The sequence below is a fragment of the Callorhinchus milii genome, unplaced genomic scaffold (genome assembly GCF_018977255.1).
Source record: "Callorhinchus milii isolate IMCB2004 unplaced genomic scaffold, IMCB_Cmil_1.0 Scaffold2, whole genome shotgun sequence".
Classification (NCBI taxonomy): Eukaryota; Metazoa; Chordata; class Chondrichthyes; order Chimaeriformes; family Callorhinchidae; genus Callorhinchus; species Callorhinchus milii.
In genome coordinates this window covers 96004098-96027219 of record NW_024704743.1, presented here as the reverse complement: position 1 = coordinate 96027219, position 23122 = coordinate 96004098, and the positions used below count along the sequence as shown (strand labels likewise).

The following is a 23122-nucleotide window of genomic DNA, read 5'->3' as shown; positions in this document are numbered from 1 at the left end:
TGCACACTATTCTTGTGAACTGGGTGCAGAGTGCAGAGTGCCAGATTCAGAAAATTAATCCTTTTCCTGTCAACACAGTTGGATAGCAAATTGGGGTAATAACAGATCCTACCCAAGGGGAAAGCTCAGAGATAAATTGGAACGTTTATTTGCTCTATACTGAGGTCTACAATTTCTGGAAATAGATCTTAATAGTCTTAAAAGTTCGTGCAAGTCATTAACCACTCAAAATTTGTTTCTACATGGCATAGTGCCACCTGAGTCCTCAGGGTGCAGTGTACATCTAGTCAATTGTTCTTTGTAATATGCTAAAAAAAAACACTTTCTTTTGAATCTTTTATTGATTGTGGTGCAGTTGGAGTAGCTTACAGGATACAGTAGATATATGTCCCAGTAAATGAGCTTCCAAAATGAATTTTATATATGTATGTATAATATAGATGAATTCATTATGAATTAGTACAAAGCATGGCTGTGGATATGAAAACAGTGCGGATATCAAGTGTCTGTTTTTTGCGTGTCTCTGCCTATCTAGCTATCTCTGTGTGTTTGGGTTCTCACACTCGCATCTCACACTGCTTGGGAAAATCATGCATCAGCTAACGTGCCAACTAAAAACATTTACTTATGTGACAGGCTGACTTACTTTGACATCTAAGCCCCAACGCAGATAAGCAGACATGTGGATAGTCTCTGTACAGTTAACTGGCATTCTACTCGATAGCATATATCATTGTAATTATCTGAAGGACAGAATGATTGACTTTGGTGCCTTCCAGGTGCACTATAAACAGACCTGTTTTAGTGTTCCAGCTCATTTTTTTTAGTATGTATGTCAGCAGCAGTTTATTTAAAATCAAGAACAAAGTTTTTATTCCCATCTTAACTGGTATTTCTGCAGTTAAAATATACTCTTATTAGCTTACTGTCTGTTACAAAAATGAAAACAACAAATTACCTTTGTATAGTGCTTTTCAGGTCGGGAGAACTTCCCAATAATAATAATAATCCGTGCATTTGATATAGCGCCTTAACATGTCTTCGAGACGCCTCAAAGTGCTTAACAGAACATACTGTAAAGTGAATTGATTGTATCTTTTGCGGGTGAAACTCGGCTGCCAATTGTGCACAGCATTGCCCCATGGATTGAGTGACCTATTATTATTTTTTAATCACGTAGCTATCACTTTCTCCTAGTCCCTGCTATGTTTCCTCCCACTCCTTACACCACCCACACCCAGTTATCTTCTCTTCTGCTTGACCCAGATACGTCTCCACCCCTCATCCCTACCCCCAACATACCAAACCCTTACCAGTGACCCTGCCCAATTTTTTGAGGGGCAGCCAGGTGTCTGACACATGAAAGGTCTCTGTTGTCTTATCTAAGATGCATCTTTGGAATACATGCTTGAGGCAGAGTTACTGATCCCATTCGTAATGTAATTGTAACTAGAAATCCCAGGGGTTCAACCTTTCACCAATCAGGTTCTCTTTCTTATACTGTTGATATACTGTTGGATATTCTGCAATAGGCAGAGGTGAGTCACATGCAGAATATCCAACTCGTTCGCCCCTGCCAAGTGTATTACCTAAATCGCCAAGGTTATCCCTTACCTAACTGTGGATTGGGGATTTTTGAAATAAGAATTAGGCAAATATGTTTTTTGCCCCAAGTCTCAAGTACTTATTTCAACTGATACTCTTAATTCTTATGTAGCAGTGTGGCTTTCAGACAGACATCCTCAGGGCATTCGATGCTGCTTCAAGGATTTGTTAAGATGTCTGTTGGTCCTTGCTTTCAAATTGATATACATGTCTTCCTGAGGCCTAGAGCAGCTTTTAAGGTGTGCAGTCATCTGTACCATCCTCCTGTATGTTGGATGGCGGGGTCTACGACTAATCCTCCTTCGTTGCCATCGCCGGCACCTGGTTTTCCTCATCCTTCTTCAACATCATTTGTGGGGGCAACTGTGTCTGGAACGCTATCTTAATTTGGTCATGGCTGTTTTGACTTTGACAACTGGTTGAGTCCTATCACACTAATTCAAGATTTTTTAATGAACATTTGTCCCAGTCAAGGTTCCTTTTTATTCAGTGGGACCTGCCATTGTTAAATGAACCTAGTATATTGATATTGATTATTTTGTAAGTTGACATTGCCATTGAAAGACTTAGGGTCAGCGAGTTAGGTATTGACACCCATATTTGATATTGATTATGATGTAAGTTGACACTGCCTTATAAGGTATTGTTATGTCTCTCATCCCTCACCTTGTGTACCTTTTGTACACACCACTCATGAATGCAATTTCCCTGCTTTCATGTCATTATGGTCAAATTAATGATGTGGCTATCAATTTCTGCTAGTTCCTGTTATGTTTCCTTCTACTTCCTACACCAAAGCACTGGAAAGACTCATTCTGCAATGGTAGACCAGGTTCCTTTTTATAAAAGTAGTGAAGGCATTCCACATGGGTTAAAAAGAATGAAACCAGAATGCCTGCAGGAATCTAGGAACAAATCTCTACCACCAGTTACGGACTATGTCACCTTGTCAAATCACTGAGAGTTTGATTGGGTACCAACACCAAAGTACTGCACATTTTAAAAAAAAAAGGAGGGATTAGTTTCAACAGTGGTGAATGCTCAGTAAATTTTGCATTGTCTTGTTTCATTATTCATTCTATTCAGCATTATATGAGGGGTAATAGGTCACAGTTGAAACCTTAGGTGGAGACAAGGTCTACCTGCATGAATCATGTACAACCGTAACTAGGAAAGACATTTCTTGTAACTCCTTGGGAATGTGATGTGCTGAAAATCCTACGCACAGTACCTTCTTAGTATCCACCAAAGAATTTGCTCAATGTTTTTAATAATTCAAGAGTTTTCACCCAGAGCTCAGGATTTGAATCTTATCCTTTCCAAGCTCATGTCTGACCTGATTATAACAATTTATTACAATTTAAAGTTCATTATTACTTAAACCTATTTTGCTTGAGCTTGATTCTGGTGTGAAAGTTTTGTGAGATTTGTATACAAGCAAAAGCTTTATTTAGTGTATTTATCTTTCAAAGGACAGCTGATTACATATTTCAAGTTTTGGTTACATCTTTTTATTTCAAAGGCTTGTGGTGCCAAAATCTTACCTATGAAATAAAAATAGAAGTAAAATAGAAGCCCATAGGATTAAAGGGACAGTGGATACAGAACTGGCTGGGAGACAGAAAGCAGAGAGTGGTGGTGAGCGGTTGTTTTTCTGACTGGAGGGAAGTGTGCAATGGTATCCCCCAGGGGTCAGTATTGGGACCACTGCTGTTTTTTTTAATCTATATAAATGGCCTGGACTTGGGTATAGAGAGTACAATTTCCAAGTTTGCAGATGATACTAAGCTCGGAAATGTAGTAAACAGTGAGGAGGATAGTAACAGATTGCAAGAGGACCATAGACAGACTCGTAAAGTGGGCAGATGAGGTTTAATGTGGAGAAATGCAAAGTGATGCATTTTGGGAGGAAGAATGAAGAGAGGCAATATAAGCTGATGGTGCAATCTTAAAGGGGGTGAAGGAATAGAGAGACCTGGGGGTTCATATAAGTAAATCTTTGAAAGTGGCAGTACAGGTAAACTATGCGTTAAGAGAGCATACAGGATACTAGGCTTTATAAATAGGGGTGTAGAATACAAACGTCAGGAAGTTATGATGAACCTTTATAAAACACTGGTTAAGCCTCAGCTAGAGTACTGTGTTCAGTTCTGGTCCCCCTACTTTAGGAAGGATGTCAAGCCAACGGAGAGGGTGCAAAGGAGATTTACCAGGATGGTACCAGGAATGAGGGACTTCAGTTATCAAGAGAGGCTAGAGAAGCTAGGATTAATCTCCTTGGAGCAGAGAAAGTTAAGAGGAGACTTAAATTGAAGTTTTCAAAATTAAGAGGGTATCCGATAGAGTGAACAAGGAGAAACTATTTCCACTGGCGGGTGGGTTGGTAACCCGAAGACACCGATTTAAAATGGTTGTTAAAAGAAACAGAGGGTAGGTGAGGAGAAATTTTTTTCACACAGCAAGTTGTTCTGATCTGGAATGCATTGCCTGAAAGAGTGGTGGATGCTGATAACTTTTAAGAGAGAAGTAAATAATTATTTGGGGAGGACAAGTTTGCAGGGTTATGGGGAGAGAGCGGAGGAGTGGGATTGATTTGGAGAGCTCTTTTCAAAGAGCTGTGCCGTATGGCCTCCTTCTGTGCTGTATGATTCTATGATTCTGTGACCAATATTTGTAAAGTTCTGATTCTCATTTGCTGGTGAAAACCTACAAGGCTAAGGACTGCATTTGTGACACTATCCATGCGACATTAACTATAAGACAATTCTGTGAAATAATCATAGTCTAGTCCCGCCCCACATTGCAGAAGATAGCCAGTGTTGAGAAAAACAGGAAAGTGAACTTGGTAACTATATTTAGTGTAGTTTCCCTTTGTTAACGTAATTCGCTATGAACTGCCAATAAAAATATTCAAGAACTGATTTAGGTCTCCATTTTGTTGCCTCTAACAGTTTCACCTCCAGTCCCCGCACTGTCACGTCTGGCATCCCCCAGGGCTCTGTCCTTGGCCCTCTCCTCTTTAATATCCACATGCTCCCCCTTGGTGACATCATCCGCAGACATGGGGTCAACTTCCACACGTATGCGGATGACACCCAACTCTATCTTTCTGCCTCCACTCTCAACTCCAGGACCACTGCTGTCCTGACAGACTGCCTGTCGGACATCAAGTCCTGGATGAGAGCAAACTTTCTACAGTTGAATGTGAACAAGACTGAGGCCCTCCTGATTGGTTCGCGCCAGCGCCTCAGCAGCTCAGGCTCTGGCAACATCAACCTCCATGGTTGTACACTACAACTCACCAAACCAGTCAGGAACCCAGGTGTCTTGTTCGACCCTCAACTGTCTTTTCTCCCCCACATTCAAGCCATGACCCGCTCTGCCTTCCCTCACCTCCGTAACATCGTCTGACTCCGCCACTATCTCATCCCTCAGGCCGCTGAAACTCTTGTTCATGCCTTCATCACCTCCAGGCTCGACTATGCAAATGCCCTGTTTGTCGGCCTTCCCAACTCCTCCCTCCACAGGCTGCAGATAATCCAGAACTCTGCAGCCCGTGTCCTCGCCCGCACCAAACTCCATGACCCCATCTCCCCCATTCTCGCCCGACTCCATTGGCTCAAGTTCCTGGTCCTCACATACAAAGCCCTCCATGGCCTCGCCCCATCCTACCTCTGCGACCTCCTAACCCCCTACCAACCCGCCCGCTCCCTCTGCTCAGCCGGCTCTGGCCTGCTTCACGTCCCCCGACCCAACCACCCCACCATTGGCGGGAGATCCTTCAGCCACTCTGTCCCCAACCTCTGGAATTCTCATCCCCTAATCAGTCTTCGTCTCCCCCTCCTTAGCCTCCTTCAAGCCCTGCCTCAAGACCCTCCTCTTCAACCATGCCATCGATCACCTCCCCTTCCCCTCTCCTCCCTTCTCCCTCCCTGACCCCAGCTCGGGTCTGAAATGCTGTACACCGTCCAGCGCCTTGGGACGTCCTCCGGACGTGAAAGGCGCAATACAAATGTAATCTTGTTGTTATTGTAGGTTGCCCTTACTATGTGTAGAAGATTTGCATTTACAGAACAACTACCAGTGTTCCTCCTTTCTTGCCTCTTGCTGTATCATTGTACATCTACTGATGATTAATTTGGTTTTGCAAATTCATGGGAATGTGCCAGAGGCAGACAACTACCTTTACAAAACTACGCACTGAGCAAGAGATTAGTCATATAATCTATTTACCTTTGGGTGGAAGGTTTGCCTTCCACAAAATAGAAGGGTTTGTTCCCTTTGTTGTAAGGGAGGGATTAGGTTTATCAGTTTATTACTGATCTCAGTAGAGCTGCTTTGGTTGCTTTACTCTTATATTTTATGCTTGTTTAACATAATCAGTTGTAGGATATCAGGGTATCATCTCAATCATTGAAACTTGTAGCTATAACATTCTGGACATTGGTTTCTCCGTTAATTTTGTGACCTTTAATTTTCAAATGAGTCACAAATCCAGTGTGAACAATCAGACTTCTCTTAGTTGAAGCTTATCACGTCTTCGAGACAACTCAAAGCCTTCACAAAACATATAATTGGTTTGCTCATTGATTTGTTTTGGGAGGAATATATGATGAACCTGTTTTAGAATGTGCAGTTAAGCTAGTCTTTTTTCTAAAAGCAGTCTGCTTTGTGGGTGAAACACTTTCAAGAGGGAAGTGGATAGGCATATGAAAGAGAAAGGCTTGAAGAGGTGTGGGGAATATGCAGGGACTGAAGTGATCTGCTTCTGTATTCAGTGGTGGTATGCAGTGTTTCTATAACGCCAGCAAGTGCAGTGAGATGTGGGAAACACTGCTCTAGAAGGCCAGAGTTAAATAATTGGTTGAGATACTCATTTAAAATACAATATTCCTTGCATTTTATATAGCGCTTTATTACATTGTGGAAACAGCTCAAAGTGCATCATAGAATTTACTATAAAGTGTAGTGACAGTATTATCGGGGAACACAGCAACCGATTTTGATTGAGTAGATTAAGAGTTCTAAGGAAATGCTAGAGAAATGGGATTATAAGATCTGCCACGATATAATAAACTGGTAGAACAGGCTTAGTGGCCTCCTGTTCCAATGTGAGGAGAGGGAAAGAGAGAGACTTAACAGGTTGCACTTGTGTCATTTGATATAACTATGAGCGAGAAATTTATTCAAGATCAAGGCCATGTAGAAATATTTTTTAAATATCAATTTTAGTGAAATTGCATGTATCTGGAAGATTTTAGTGACTGAAAAAAACCCTCTAATATCCTCTGTTTACAGAGTTATCTGTTGTTCTGTGGTGCTGGTTGAAAAAGGGAACTACTGTAATCCTGGTTCTAGTAAATGATGCCACACTGCAGATTTGAGTGCTTAGGGTTGATTGTTTGCAATACTTTTTTTTCAAAGAAGGAACAATGTCAAAGGGCCATCCTTGGGTCTACATTAATCTGAGTGACAGCTTTGTATTTGTTCTGATATTTTCTCCAATAGCCTTTGAAGCGCTATTGTTACATTTTGCATTTACACATATATTGGTTTACTTTTCACAGCCTCTGGCTGTAGGATATGTGCATTGTTTCTTAAATATGGATTTCAGGTGTTGATGATGATTGAATTGTGTTTAATGGATTTGTTAGTAAATGATCCATGTTATCATGGCGATTCAGAATATTTAAGGATCTATTCAGAATTTTGTCTGTCTCTTGATACAGATGGTTAAATCTGTGCCACACCCACCACCACCCCTTACCTACCAAAATAGATGGTTTCTCCAAACAATGTCCGTTTTTAAATGAGTCAAAATCCAGTGTAAGCAATTATACTTCTCTTAGTTTAAGATAAGTGAAACAATCGTTTGTCAGGTTTGCTGATTGATTTGTTTTGGGGAGAATATATACTGAAACTGTTTTACAATGTGCAAGTTACGTTAGTCTTTTTCTAAAAGCAATCTGATTTTGTTTTTCCTCTGAATAGTTCTGTCCGACGACACAATGAAGCCCTCTATTGTTTGCTAAAGCGTTTGGTTCGTGGCTTTAACAAGGAAATGGCTGAATTGGCATCTTTATTCCTAGATTTTCTACGGCAGATCATAAACACTGACACATTGGTAAGTGGAATAATATTTGTTAAATGTAAAGAGTTTTGCAATTGCAACTATTAACAGTGATGTGTATGCTTGGGTCGGCTGGTAGCACTCTCACCTCTGGGTCAGAAGGTTATGGATTCAAGAGTCGAAGCTTGAACTAATTTTCTGGAATGACATTTCAGGAAAAGTAACTGGGTTCTTTAATCTGAGTTTTTTTTTATTACTTGAAACCAAATCACAGCTTGTAATGTACAGGAAGGAAAGTTCTTCTTTTGCATATTGCTCTACTTGTCCTGGCTTGCATAAAGGGTGGTTTCATTACAATGTCAAGGAAAACAGTGGGTAGTATTCAGTGATTTGAATCTGCACAACTAATCAGAGTCTGTAGCTCTCTGACGGACACCTTGAACAAAAACTGCTTTGTGTTTTAAAATCAGTGGAGTGCAGGGGAACAATTTGTATTTTTAAACCATAATGTATGCTGAGGCTTATTCTCAGTCGTGTTTTCTTCTATCTTAATGGTGCATATAAAATGTAATTTCTATGTCTTCTGTATTAATAGAATATTTAACAATGTTTAAATAAACCGTGTGCGTTCAGATAATCATGGGAATCATTTAATCATATTAAACAAATAGGTAATAATAATTCTCATATTTGACATAATCCTTGCATTTGATGTCGTGATTTAACATGTTCTCGAGACATTTCAAAGCACTGCACAGGACTTTACTGTAAAGTGTAGTTAGTGACTGTGTAGTTTCGGGTGGACACAGTAACTCATTTTTGCACAGCAGTGTCCCGCAAACAGCTATGAAGCAAATGACCAATTTTAATTGGGAGTAACTCCCTTAATGGTTTGTTTAGGAATAAAAAGTAGCCCATGATATTGACCTCAATAGTTCAATAGTAAATTTATTTTGATATTGCTTATTTAATTCTGATAGTGTATATTTGATATGTTATTGTCCAGGCTACTGGTGGAGATGAAGGTGCCCCTATGGAAGTAGATGGTGCCCAAACTCCCCGTTCTTTAGCACTCAGTGCTATGGAAGTGAAGCAGCTGCTGCAATGGAAGGATGCCACTGAAGGCCACTTGCTGTGTGACCTGGATAAGCTTGTAACGGTATGAGAAACTGATATCCAATTATAGATCATAAGATCATGACAGGTTTGAATGAAGGAGGTTCATTGGAAGGGGGCAATGCAGAGGGATTCTGGGTTGGAGGTCCAGAGTGGTATAAAATTTATATTGTCTAGAAATACAATCGACCATTAAAAGCAAATAGTTTTGAACCGCTGAGTACCTTAAGTGAGTAGATTTGTGATGTATTGAAAGAAGGTTTGGAGGATTATTTAACACTGGGGATGCTACTTCTGACAACTGACTGCGAGATTCCTGGATTTGATTCCTGGCAGGGCAAAATGTTGGGCAAGTGTACTTACTCCACACGCCTCTGTTTACCTAACAGTAAGTAGGAACCCGGATGTTAGTCAATTGGTGGATCGCTTTTCTGGGAATAATAATCCTTAAAAAAAAATTTGGTCACTCATTTCACGAATGTGGGACACTGCTGTGCCAATTGGCTGCCGTGTTTTGCCCACAAATATAGAGTCAATTCACTTTACAATATATTCTGTGAAGCACTTTGAGACGTCTAGAAGACGTGAAAAGCGCTATATCAAATACAAGGATTATTATTATTATAATACAAATTGGATTCCCGTTTTCAAGGAAAGTGATGGAGCTATACCTGTCCCTGGAAAGGTAATTCCAATTCAACATTCTGGAAATGGAATGATTCTCCTCATCCAATGCTAGCTTTAGAGATGTCCAGCACTTAAAGTAATGGTAGCTGTTGAAGCAAGCCTAGAGCTGGACAAGTGGCATGAAAGTTATCAGTGCTCCATAATGGCATGCTCAAAGTCACTATTACTTTGAGTACTGGAGAGCTCTAATAATAAAAATAATAATTCTTGCATTCGGTATAGTGCTTTTCATATCAGCAAAGCGCTTCACAAGATATATTATAAAGTATGTGTTTATAATATGCTTTGTGATATATTATGTGTTTTTGTGTTTGAACGTGAAAGCCAATTTGTGCACAGCAATGTCGTTCAAACAGCCATGGAGTGAATGACCAATATTATTTGGGGGATTGTTGAGTAGGACACCGGGAGAAAGTCTCTTCTCTTCTTGAATAACATCCATCTGAGTGAACCTGGGGCCTCGGTTTAATATCTTTTCTGAAGGATGGCATTTACAACAATGCAGCACACAAGGTGTTATGAGTTCCACGTTCCAACATGGGGTTTGAACCCACAACCATCTGTCTTGGAGATGAGAATGCTACCAAACTAAGCCAGGCTGACATAGGCTGAGCCATGCTCCAAATCTAGCATTGCATGCGAATAATGGACAGCATTGCCTTTCCACAGATTTTAATTTTCTTTTATTGCTAAATGTTTAGAAATATGCCAAACAGAATATTTGCCATCTGTAATGAAGTTTGAATATAGATTCTGCTGCAATATGTTTGGCAAAAACAAAAAGCAGGAATAAATTCAAACCTGTAAACTGATCATTTGTTTCACTCTGGCTCAGGATATGGCAAAATATGATGAAAGCCTCGAGTCTTTGGTTGAGAACATAGCCGGATTACGACAGATGTTGGAAATAGCGACAGAAGTATCACAAGTCACTGAGCAGGATGTGGAACCTGTCCTTCCACCCGCAGAGTCTCTTCCGATGTTGTTCAATAACAGGTACAGATCATCTCTTGATAATGTATTCTTTGTTGCTCTGTGAGCTTTGTTTTGGGTAAATTTCGGAGTGAAACTGTTATTACATTTCATGTAGGTTTCAAAAACGAAATGGTTTAAAAGTATTTGATGATTTCTGTTTTCCAAAATCTCGGTCAAGTTTTGAGAACAAATTGCCAGGTCATAATGACATGTCAAATATTTTGATATGACCTCACTGTTATGAAGTTTTACTTTTCCGAACAAGTCTTTTTCTTCATGATGCATTTTATCCTGTGTTATTGGGGCGGTCACTATAGAACTCACTTTGAGATAGTACAGAATGTTAAGTTTCACAAAGAACTTGTTATGAGGCTGGAGTGTAATTGTTTACATGCTCTCCTCTCCTTATTATAATCTCCTCAATTTCTTACAAGGAAATGTTTCTGTTATTGGTTTATTTGCATTGAGTGCTAAAATATTTCTGCGGGTCTGGATAAATGCTCAGGAACAGGAATCCTGGCAATTATTTTACCTTTTCTTGCTGATGAAGCACTGAGGCCAATTAAGCATTGAGACAAGTTGTACACCTCGGTGGCTGCCCTGCCTGAGATCAGCTAACTCAGCACACACTGACTGCGATTGGTGCCTGTAACTTTCTGGTCTGTTTGGTTATGCTGCATTGGACGATGTTACTATGTTACCCACAAGCATTGATTTTCTCACCAGTGTTCCGTCTGTTCTGCTGGTAGCTTTTCGGAGACTGTTTTATACAATGTTTTGCCAGGTTATTCTTGGTCTTTTACACTCATTTTTTATTTCAATAGCATTTCAAAGTTGGATTCTACCTTCCCTGGCCTCCACCCTCCCCGATCCCAACCTCCTGCTCAGGTCCAAATCCCTGACTGTCCAGCGCCTTGGGACGTCCTCTGGGCGTAAAAGGCCTTATATAAATGTAATATTGTATTGTATCTGGAGTCATGCATGGTGAGAAAATCACCACATTTTCTGTTGGCTTACTGGCAGGAATTTGTCACTATGATCCTGAGTATTTTGCGGAGACTTTCAAAAGTTTAAAGTGCCCAGCCTCTCTACTATTACCACCTTTTCTGACTGGTCAGGTTTCAATACTGAATATTTATTTTGAGAAGTTTTAGTATTTTTACAAATCTCTGGTTTGCTTTTGCCAACTTGAGCTATCTTACAATATTGCCATTGATATTACAATAGCTCTTTAATCATGAAATGGTGCAGGTTTTGCTGCTATGTTGCTGTTACAATTGGTGGCTTCATCAGTGTTTTCACTTAATATTTATTGATATTCTAGTACAGAGGTGAATGAACGGTTCAATCTGGATAGACCTTGTTTGATATAGACTCGTACCTGAACTGCAGTTTCCTATTCAGTTGCTTGCCAAAGAACTCGATTTTAAAATTAGCTGACATGTTTGCTGCTGTTGTATAACAACATTCACTTCATTTCTAATTGATTCACTTTTAAAGTAGTTTGAACCATTTATTTAGTGGGAAGGGAGCTACAGTAAACTCTGGAAAACTTGTCACTCCAAGAGAAAAGGGCTCAATTCGATTCCTGGCAAGGCGAAATGTTGGGCAAGTTTCCTTACTCCACACGCCTGTTTACCTAGCAATAAGGGGGAACACGGTTGTTAGTTGATTGACGGATTGCTTTTCTGGGGATAATAATTCCTTCAAAATAATAAAAATAATTTGGTCACTCAGTCTATGACGGTTTGTGGGACACTGCTGTGCGTAATTGGCTGCCGCGTTTCACCCACAAAAAATATACAGTCAATTTACTTTGCAGTATATTCTATGAAGTACTTTGAGACATCTTGAAGATGTAATAAGGTGCTATATCAAATGCAAGGATTATTATTATAATAAACAGTTTTACTATCTTTTTATTGAAAATTAAATTCCTGACTGAAAAGACACACATTGATCCATTTTAAATAAATTTAACTGTCTAAAATTGGAGATGAACCGGAATCTCACATCCCCTTCCAAAAAGTTAAATTGACCACATTCATATTATTGCAGATTTCTGCCCTTTCTAGATGCCTTTTCTTGTGATATGCAATGACTATGACCTTTTGTCAATAATGCCAGAAGGGGTCAGATAAAGTCACTTTCTACTTTATGGGTTTGAAGATAATTCAGTGTCAAAATGTCATTGAGGAAAAGATGTTGACATTTACAGGTGTGCAAACCTTTTTCTGGTTTATGTGAATCCAAGATCTTTAGAGCTAAGTATATTTACAACAACAACAACAACAAGATTCCATTTATAAAGCGCCTTTCACGTCAGGAGGACGTCCCAAGGCGCTGCACAGTTGGGTCATGACCCGAGCAGGGGGGAAATGGTCAAGGTGAGGAGAGGGAAGGGAGGGAGCGAGGAGGGAGGAAATGGTCAGGGTGAGGGGAGGGAAGGGAGGGAGCGAGGAGGGGGGAAATGGTCAGGGTGAGGGGAGGGAAGGGAGGGAGCGAGGAGGGGGAAATGGTCAGGGTGAGGGGAGGGAAGGGAGGGAGCGAGGAGGGGGAAGAGAGTCGAGAGGGGAGCTGAAGGCACGGTCAAAGAGAAAGGTTTTGAGACCGGCCTTGAAGGAGGAAAGGGAGGAGGCGGCGAAGGCACTGGGGGATGGAGTTCCAGAGCCTGGGGCTGAGAGGCTGAAGGCCCGACCACCGATGGTAGGGCGGTTGGGGCGGGGGACGTGGAGCAGACCGGAGCCAGAGGAACGGAGGGTACAGGCAGGTAGGTAGGGGGATAGTAGGTTGGAGAGGTAGGAGGGAGCGAGGCCGTGAATGGCCTTGTAGGTGAGGATGAGGATCTTGAATTCGATCCTCTGGGGGATGGGGAGCCAGTGGAGGCGAGCGAGGGTGGGGGTGGTGTGGTTGCGAAGCCTGGTGCGGGACAGTACACGAGCTGCAGAGTTCTGAATGACCTGCAGCTTGTGGAGGGAGGTGGCGGGAAGGCCGGCGAGGAGAGAGTTCCCATAGTCCAGCCTTGAGGTGATAAAGGCATGGACCAGAGTTTCAGCAGCGTGAGGGGTGAGGTAGTGCCGTAGTCTGGCGATGTTCCGGAGGTGATGGAAGGCGGTGCCAGTTGTGGTGCGGATGTGAGGGAGAAAGGACAGCTCAGGGTCGAACAAAACGCCGAGGTTCCTGACTGGCTTTGAGAGGTCATGTGTAAATACATGTGTTTATTAACAATACAATTGTTATTGTATTTATTTTAAATAAACTAAACATTTTTCAAGTATATGGCTAAGTCTGACGGTTTAACTAGAATCTATATTTTCTAAACTAGAGAGAAAAATATTTTTGTTCTGTATTCCAGGACTGTGTATGTGTTGGCAGATGTTCTGGATGAGCAGCTGAAGACTTTATGGCTTTCCCCATTCCAGGCTGAAGACCTTGACACAGATTTGGATATGGTAAGTGCAGCAGCAAAACGTGACAATACAATCTTAACGCTTGAAACAAAGTGCATTCATTTGTGAATATGTATGTTCATTAAAATGAGAGATGCATGTGCTGAGGAATAGCACATTTTTCATTAAGCATCGCAGGTTCATGTACAACACATTCATTCAGTTAATGCAGAATACTACTACTACTGTTGGTGAGGACATACTTCCCCAGTGTTACTTTTGTCTCACCCTTGTCCTTGTTAGCTTTGAACGAACATGCTAATTTATGGTCAGTTTTGTGCTGTAGATTATTGCTGCTAAAAACTAGGATGAGAATGTCCAACTTAACTTCAATGAAGCTGTTTTGGAGTGGAGACTTTATCTCTAGACTGGGTTGAAACTCATATACTGGAGATGAATGAATTGTGTACTGACTGACAGTGCCTTCCATTCCCTGTTGTCTATTGCTTTAAAATAATGCCAGTGTTAGGAAATGGGTGAAAATGAGTGGTTGAAGACTTTGCTATCAAAACTGTTGAATGTTAACACCCAGTTTATGAGGCAATTAAAATATGGAATGTTTGCAAACATGTATTTAAAAATATACTACAATGACCTGTAATTATTCATTGCCTCAGCTAGTCCAGCTTCTCCTGCAAAAAGGGCCTTTGTGCTTGTAGCCTAAGGAAAGAAAAAAAAATCATTTGAGGTTTTGACTCCTAATTGCTAACTAGTGATCCTGATAAAATGTAGCATGTTTTGATACTGAGAACAAAGTTATGTCAACTACAATGCCCTCTGGTTAGCAAATGCCCCTAAATGCTTAATGGGCTGGAGAAAATAATCCTGTATCAATAATTTCATATATATCAAGGCAAGAGGGCCTGGGTTCATGGTTGTGACAGTCAATTCTAAGAGCCACCAGGATTTGTTTCTTTACACAGGGGGAAATTAACCGCTGGAATGTGTTACTAGAAAGGGGAGTTGAGGTCAGGCCACTGGAGTCATTTAAGAAATGATTGAGACTGTTAATGGTTAGGTTTGGTATTCGAGTTATTGGTGGTTAGCTGTGTAAACAAATAATATCTCTTTTGAGGGTTGGATCTATCAGTGGGCAGATAATTATACAGCAAGCAACCCAAGTCATGCTATTTTTTCAATTCTACATTATACTCAGTATTTAGGTTCAATTTTAATGCTTATTGTTTTTCAACAAACAACATGCTCAGAATTAAATATTAAAGGCTATTAAGATAAATATTTGCTTGGTGTACATGCCTCAGCTTTTTAGTTTGTGACTGAAAATACTGTACTCTAGGCAGTCATGTAATTTTGGGTTAATTTCACTTCCAATCAGCTGTATAGATACATTGAGAGATCATCTTGACATTGACATCTTAAACGCCTTTGTGGTAGTGATGATTGTGATGAGCAGTGCCTATCAGTTTCTGCTAAATTCTATTGCAGGTAAAAGTAGACTTGACCGACTTAGCTGAGAAATGCTGCTGTGAAATGGACCTGAAAGCAGAACTGGAGAGGTCGTTCTTGTCAGAACCCTCATCTCCAGGAAGAGCAAAGGTATCAAAAGGCTTTAAGCTGGGAAAACACAAGCACGAGACGTTCATCACCTCCAGGTGAGATGTGAAACTTCAAACTGTTCAGTCACATGGAAATATTGCTTATATAAACATAAATATTTTAAGAAATGTTCAGCATTGCAATGATTGTTCTTTTCCTAGATGAAGCAGTTGTACTATTCAAAAACTCTGAATATTGCATTTTATCCAGGGACAAACATATCTGATCTGGCAGGGTGGGGGGGGGGGAGACATTCTTTGCCTGAGAGTATCCAAACCAAACAGAGTTACGTGTGTTCCACCTATACATGGAAATTCCCGTATGTTGGAACAAAATGCACACTCTCCTGGAAGGATGAACCCTATTTACCTAATTCTGGAGAGTATTTGGCACAGACTGGCAAGAGCCAAGGTTTGGGGACCCCAAAATGTGTGTTCGATTGCTGGAGTCTAACCAACTAACACTGCATAACTTGCCATTGAGAGCACTGTCTGGCAAATTTTCCTGTTGATTATCCAGCTGGGACCACCCTACCAGTTAGGGCTTTGACTTACAGGGTTAACAGGAGCTGAGCGAATCCCTGTTCTCAATGACTGAACTGTATCTCCAAGTCTTACTGATGAGTAGAGCCCCATTAAATTCTTTTTATTTTTTAAATAGTTTTTTGATTTATATTTTCGGGAATTTCTTATTTTGTTTTATCAATTCAAAATGTTTTATTTTTATTACATTTATGTTGTTTAATGGTAATAGCCGTTTGAGGCATTTCAAGCTATGGCGGCAAAATCTGAATTTCCACAATTTCAAGGTCAACAACAACAACTTGCACGTATATATCACCCTACACTCAGGGTAGCGTTTCAGAGGTCAGCTTGTACCTCCGCAAGTCTTTTGCAGATGTGTGTAATGAAGTATTTATACAGATAATTTGTATTGAAGAATGAAAATCTGATCTGTTTCTGTATTTATGTGCCTTTTATTTTAGTGGAAAATCTGAATACATAGAACCGGCCAAGCGAGCTCATATAGTGCCTCCTCCACGTGGACGAGGCAGGGGAGGATTTGGGTCAAATTGTAGACCCCATGATATATTTCGTCAGCGGAAGCAAAATACGAGCAGACCACCCTCGATGCATGTTGATGATTTTGTGGCAGCAGAATGCAAAGACATTCCCTCGTCTGGTCCTCCCCCACCAAAAAGGACAAATAAAGGACCTCCAAAAGCTGCTTCTCGGGGTGGATTCTCTGGAAATCGAGGCCGAGGAGTCTTTCACAGTCAAAATCGTTTCTTTGTTCCGCCAGCTCCTAAAGGTGCGTGAGAATTTCCAATGGAAAATTTGCATGATTTGAGTTTACTAAAATGGATTTTTAACCAAACGTCCTAAAATTGTATGTTTAAAAATAGATGTTTGACAACAAGCTATAATGCAATTCATAGAATCATAGAATATTACAGCACAGAGGGAGGCCGTTCAGCCCACCATGCTTGTGCCGGCTCTTTGGAAGAGATATCCAGTCAGTCCCACTCCCTCTCTTGCTCCATTGCCCTGCAAATTTTCCTTTTCAAGCACCTACCTGATTCCCTTTTGAGATTCATTTAATAACTGCACATGCTATTATCTGGCACCTTGCTCATCAGTTTCTTACACTTTCTTTTGTAATCTTGTCTGCTGCCCCAGCTCCACGGCAGCTCTCAAAATCTCACCTAGAACCAATATTTATTTCAGTTGTCTTCTCCAAGGTTGATTGACATGCAACATTATTGGGAAACGCTCAGCATTCATCTGTGCCATGTGGCCTTAGTACAATAATATCCATATCTCGGACTGCAGCAATATTCTTGTACTTCCTGGTTCTGTTATCCCTTGTGTCAATAAGAATCTTGTGCATACTCTCATTTCAAACACACTGACTTTTCCTCACCAGTGTGCTTTGGTTGTTCGATTGTATGCCTGATGGGATTTTGAATATACAGTATGTTGTCACTTGGTTTTGACAACATTAGTTCATGTTTGCCAAATTACAAGACATTTTTAAACCACTCCTGGTGCTGGGCTGGTGTGTATCACTCAAGCGTACCTAATGTCTACCCACACATACCTTACAGCAGGTTCTCTGATTTAAATCAGGTATAGGAATCCTGTCATATTTATTTTAAGCCTTAGCACCCATCTCCAACCAAAGAACACTAGGCTAATTGTAGCACCTAACTGCTGTTCTCGTTTACAGCAGCTAATTCAGCACCTGCACCCTTCTGGTGTATATGGTCTCTTGCTGGACCATCGGGTAAGTTGGATATTTTGTGTTCTTTTCGAGAATTGAGTTCATGTCCCCAAACATACTGCTGTCTTCTCTAAGAAAGTCTAAAGGTTATATAGAACTAAAATAATGATTCAATGGACAATTACTGTAGAATTTTCTTAAAAGGTGCAGGAATACAGGTTTGAATAATTAGAGTATCTTATGAATTAGTTAAGCCTTTTTTTATTCTGTGGCAAACTATTTGAAGGAAGAGAGGTTAGGACATATTAAACTGATATCCACTTTGTGAATGTGCTGACTTTTGGGCGGCATTGTGTTTACAAAAACATAATGTAATTTATTGTACAGTTATTGTGATAAAATTGACTCTTCCCATCGACTTCAAAACAAAAAAAAGGTTGAACAGTTCTCATCTCTTATCCAAATGTTCCCATTCCATTCTTTTTCCTGGAAGAGAAAACCTAGTCGAGGACAAATTGCAAAATGTTATAAAATTATTTTTGCATCTGCTCCAGGACCAAATCATATCAAACAAGACCATTATAAATGTAATGAGGGCATTCCTGTTGTGTTGTTTTCAGTTTGACTTATGTATTTACTTAGACATGTAGACATGTATACTGATAATTTGTAGTCTCTTGTTTTAAATAAGTTTGAATTTGTCTACACTACAAGAGAGGTGAATTACAGTAAGACCCAGGGGGCAGGTAAACATCTTTACTTTGCTAATTTCAATCCTTTTTGTTAGAAGATCTTCCTTTTATTCCTGGTCATTCGGTGGCACTTCTGCATCTCAGCACGAGAAATCGTAAGTAGCCTCTCCATATTGTGCTGAATCTACATTATGACTAAAAAGTGCTGTAATCATGAAATCATCTGAAATAATATTTGTGGAGGAGTTCACTGAAATCAGTGGTAGGAGACAAGTGACACCTTATCAGTTTTACTTTGGGGACCTGGGTTCAAACAAAGCCAGTCTGATTGAAGGATTGGAAACCTTCATTCTCAGCTTGGATGTAAAGGTTACTACAGCGGTACCTCGTTCTAGTGGCTGCCAGTTTAACACTGCTTGAGTCTACTGTAAACCCACTAACTGCACTTGCTGACTTGCCAGTTTCTTGTGCTGAAAAACTTACCAACTTCACGGTCCTCAAGTAGCCATTAATGTCACTTCTGCACATGTGCCGTTTGTGTCACTTCTCAAAGGAAGTAATATCAGCGACACTTCTTGCACACAGCACACGTGTGCAGTACACAGGACGTAATCTCACTAGTGCCGCTTAACATGCAATGCACGAGGTGATTTCAGTGGTGACCTGACGACCTGAAATTCAGCCATTTTTTGCACCACATAACATGACCTCTAAGCTATTGGCCTGCGGCTCCATGTTAAATGATCTTCCCCTATATGAGAAATCAGTTTGGTGAGACTCAGGCCAGTTCTTGATGGAGTAGGTATGCCCTTCATTTTATTCAGAGAGAATGTTACGGCATGGAATCAGGCCATTCAGCCCATCAAGTTTGCACTGGCTCAGTAAGAATTTTTCTGAGGTTGAGGCAAGGGCACAATGCTTGGGGCAGAGTTGGAGCTTTCCATTCCATCTAACCTTTACTGATTTGGGAGTGCTTGATGCTAACACTGGATGCTTGAAATACCTTGAACATTTTACATGTCCCAGCATTAACATTGCTAAACACCCAAATCACCATCAAATCTAACATAGATAGCATTTGTCTGATGGTCACAAGTTACATAGAATTACATAGACTGTACAGCACAGAAACAGGCCATTTGTAACACAATCTGGTCGTATTTCAGAGCCTGCAAAGTTTGTTCTGTTATATATAATTAAATTACTTAATATTTGTAAGAATTGTAAGCTATTTGGGAATGTGGATAAAAAAGCCATTCACCTAGCTAGCTTGTTTGTTTATTATCGTATCCCTCTGCATCTTTGTTGTAGCTAGTTACTTGTATCCTATCCTTAGCTTGTAGTGCCATGGTTTGGATATTAACTTAGATCTTGTTAAGTCTTCAATTCTTTCTTAGACCCAAACTTCATACCTCTGCTTCCTTCTGACTTGAATACTTTATGGCTCCTTTTGAATTAGTCTATCATGAGATATCTTAAACCTTGTTTTTCTCAAGGTGTGGCATTGTCAGTGTACTTTAGGTTAAAGGGAGTGGTGTGGATAGCAGTAAATTAGTGGGTATAATAATGATAATAATAATAATAATCCTGGCATTTGATATAGTGCCTTATCAAGTCTGAGACATTGCAAAGCGCTTCACAGAATATGACTTTCTTAACAGAACAGAATCAAAAGCACCCACTACTAAAATAAATTCATTAATTTTATATTTAGAAAAATAGGTCATTTTAATTCTTACTTATATGTTGGTATAGAGTAGGCTCACCAAATTAATTCAATGAGTAGCACAGCCATAATAATCTATACCCTCTGTTAAGTGAACTCAATATGATATTGATGGACTGTAGAGATTTTCTTTATTTCCCTTGAAGATTAGGGTCCCTGGCTTATACATGAAGTAGAAAAGCAAGTATTTAAATAAATTGCATGACTTCCTAGCTTGATTCTAATTCTAGAAGTTGTTGCAATTTGTGTAGATCAGTTTTGCTTTTCTGTGCATCTATTTCTGTATTTTATAAAAATCCATCCATTACATTTTTGCCAATTCCTATCTACTGCCTTCTTTCTTACACCCTTCTCCCAAGGAAAATGGACTGCACATCAGCTTCATATCAGCTATAATACCTCCAATTAGCTGAATAGTAAAACCCACTTGGTGTATTTGATTTTCTTCTCCCCTCCTCATTTCTTTAGTGAAACGGTTGCTTTAATAATGTAAAGCAAAGTTGTTGAGATTCATATTCAGACTTTCTACACAAAACCCTTTCAATGACAATGAGTCTGGTTTGCTAGAATTGATAAGATGATTTGCAAATATCAAATCCTGCACTTCCTGGTGCTGCACCTGTTCTCACTTGCAGAGCTCCACTCAGATACCGATTTTATTTGAGTTTTATGAAGTTTGATTTTGGCCAAAGGTGGCATCTGGTGGTTGGCAGACGTCTGACAGATTGGGGTGAGACACTTCTGGATACGTGCAGGATTTGATATTTCCAAATCCTTTTTATTTATCCTCACATATATCTCAATAACTACATTTACATAGATTTTTTCAATCAGTATAACACTGCTGGCGTTTCACTCTTGGTGATTTTAAAGGAACATATTTAAAATGTTTTCTTTAATCAATTTTCATTTATGTTGATGCACAGAAATGTACAACATGCTTTTACGCTGAAAGTATTAACGCTGAAAATACATTGGCAACTGTAATCTCACTGGTTAAAATTAGTACTGCACACACCTAGTTCAACCGCACTGATCTTTGCTGTCCATTTATAGACTGACATGTAAGCCCTCTGTATCAGATAGACATCTTTCAGTTACCAGTTTATGTGCAGACAGTCTAATCCATCTTAAATCTGAAGCTGTGAACTGAAAGCAAATCTATTGCAAAAAATAAGTCTTTTAAAACCCTTACTTAAGATAAAACATTTTTGGTTTAACTATGTCCTGTGGGTTACTTTTGTGAATTTATAGTAATTTAAAATATCTCAATTGTACTTTGTGCTGAACAGTTTTTTTAAAGTCCATTTCATTTCTACAGAATTTTTGTGCGGTGGTATTTCGAGCCCTTTTTATGCAGCAAACAGTCTGGATGAATGGGGTACAAACAATACTAAATTTTCATATTTATCTCTGTCTGCATAGTTATTTAACTGTTAACACTGACAAATATCACAATTATGCAACAGAAAAGATGCATCCTCCTATTAGGAAGGGTGCTCACTGCAGCTCTACTTACCCAGGATAGTAGTGGGAAGCATGCTATGGTTTGGCTGGTAAATCATTCTCCCATTCCTCTCTGCATAGCTGTATTGTCCTCCTGTGGCTTTTTTGTTCTCTTGAACATCTGGCATTTCCCCATTCCTTGGGAAACCTTTGCTATTTATGTGTTTAATGGTTGCATGGTGAAGGTATATACATTACAGTTAGTTTGAGGCAATCCCTTTTGGCTCTAATTTATAATCATTCCTGTAATGCATCAAATACATTTCAGAACCGATATTTGCTTGGTTATATTTTAAAGAAAGTTGCTCTTCCAAAAGGAAACTACAGTCGCCGTGAAGGAGGACGTGGTTCAAGCTGGAGTGCCCAGAACAGCCCACGCATTGTATATGGTGAAAATCGAGGTGGTCAAAGCAACTTCAACAGAGGTCCACCATCAAGGCAGCCTTCAGCAGGTATGACTGATACGCACCATCTGCTTTGAATATAAAATTGTTCTATCTTACATTACGCATCTTAAATCCTTGATGCTCGCAATATTTTTAATATTGATGGATTGAGGAATTGTAACCTGGCTGACAAAGGCAGAGACTCAAGACCAGCAAATAATTGTAGATGTCTCTCTTCACGCAGCAAGAGCTTCTGTATGGCCATATTGCCTTCTGTTTTACAGTGAATGCAAACCAAACAGCCGGTGGGCTGTTTATTGTCACCTGTAGGTAGGTAAGGGTGGTGATTCATTTCAAAGAATGAGGTGTCACATTGAAAAAGTTTTTCAGAATATGAGGTAAAAGACTGATAGTGTTCATTAGCAAGTTTCATGACCTGGGTTTATAGATCATGGAAAAGTATGATTGATCAGTAACAGGAATTTATTTACTGTTATAAGGATCGTTATTTGTTCTGGCTAATGATCAAAGATCACTGGATAGAATGTTTCTCCCCCTCCCCCAAATTGAAATGCATTTTGCAGTGGGGAGTTTAGTCATATTAATCACAAAATAAGGGTCACATCACATCTCCCTTTAGCAAACTGAGGTTAGTAGATGAACCATTAATCTTCTCAGCAGACAGTGTGATAGCTTTGCTTATTCACTTCTGATCCTTGCGGATAAAATAACCTGTTTTTAAATGCAGTAATTCCATTAATTCATGTACCTCCACTAAGTCCAACAGAGTCTGGTCTACTTAGGAATTAGTTCAAATCAAAATTGTAGATTATTTTTGTTGCTGCTCATCTTGGAGAGGGTGGTGTTATCCAGTTTTTTTTTTTTTTGCTGTGTCAACTAGAGGGGAGGTTAAGGGTAAAGGAACCAAGTACCCTTCATCAAAAGCAGTCCCTGATGGTGGGTTAACTAAGAAATGTCAAAAGTGTCTCTTAAGATGTTCTCTGGTTGTAGCATTTATATTTCTGCATGATAAAAATAATCTTTTTTGCGTGGATGGAGTGGGGGGGCGGCAGGAAAGAAGGGCAGAGAATCCCAACTACAGTTAGTGGTTGAGGTAAGGCTGGGTGTGC

At 39.9% G+C, this 23122-nt stretch overlaps 1 protein-coding gene across 4 annotated transcripts in view; it reads left to right on the top strand.

Moving 5' to 3' along the window:
• virma (vir like m6A methyltransferase associated) overlaps positions 1-23122 on the top strand; it is a 51510-nt gene that overhangs the window by 27759 nt on the left and 629 nt on the right. Inside the window, exons 17-25 of one of the 4 annotated variants that reach the window (XM_007887941.2) lie at positions 7597-7729; positions 8682-8834; positions 10314-10474; positions 13809-13905; positions 15349-15515; positions 16445-16770; positions 18473-18529; positions 21422-21481; positions 21924-22058. In XM_007887941.2, the coding sequence (XP_007886132.1) occupies positions 7597-7729; positions 8682-8834; positions 10314-10474; positions 13809-13905; positions 15349-15515; positions 16445-16770; positions 18473-18529; positions 21422-21481; positions 21924-22058 (1289 nt within the window). The other 3 variants (XM_007887940.2, XM_042331792.1, XM_042331793.1) reach the window with 3 other exon arrangements.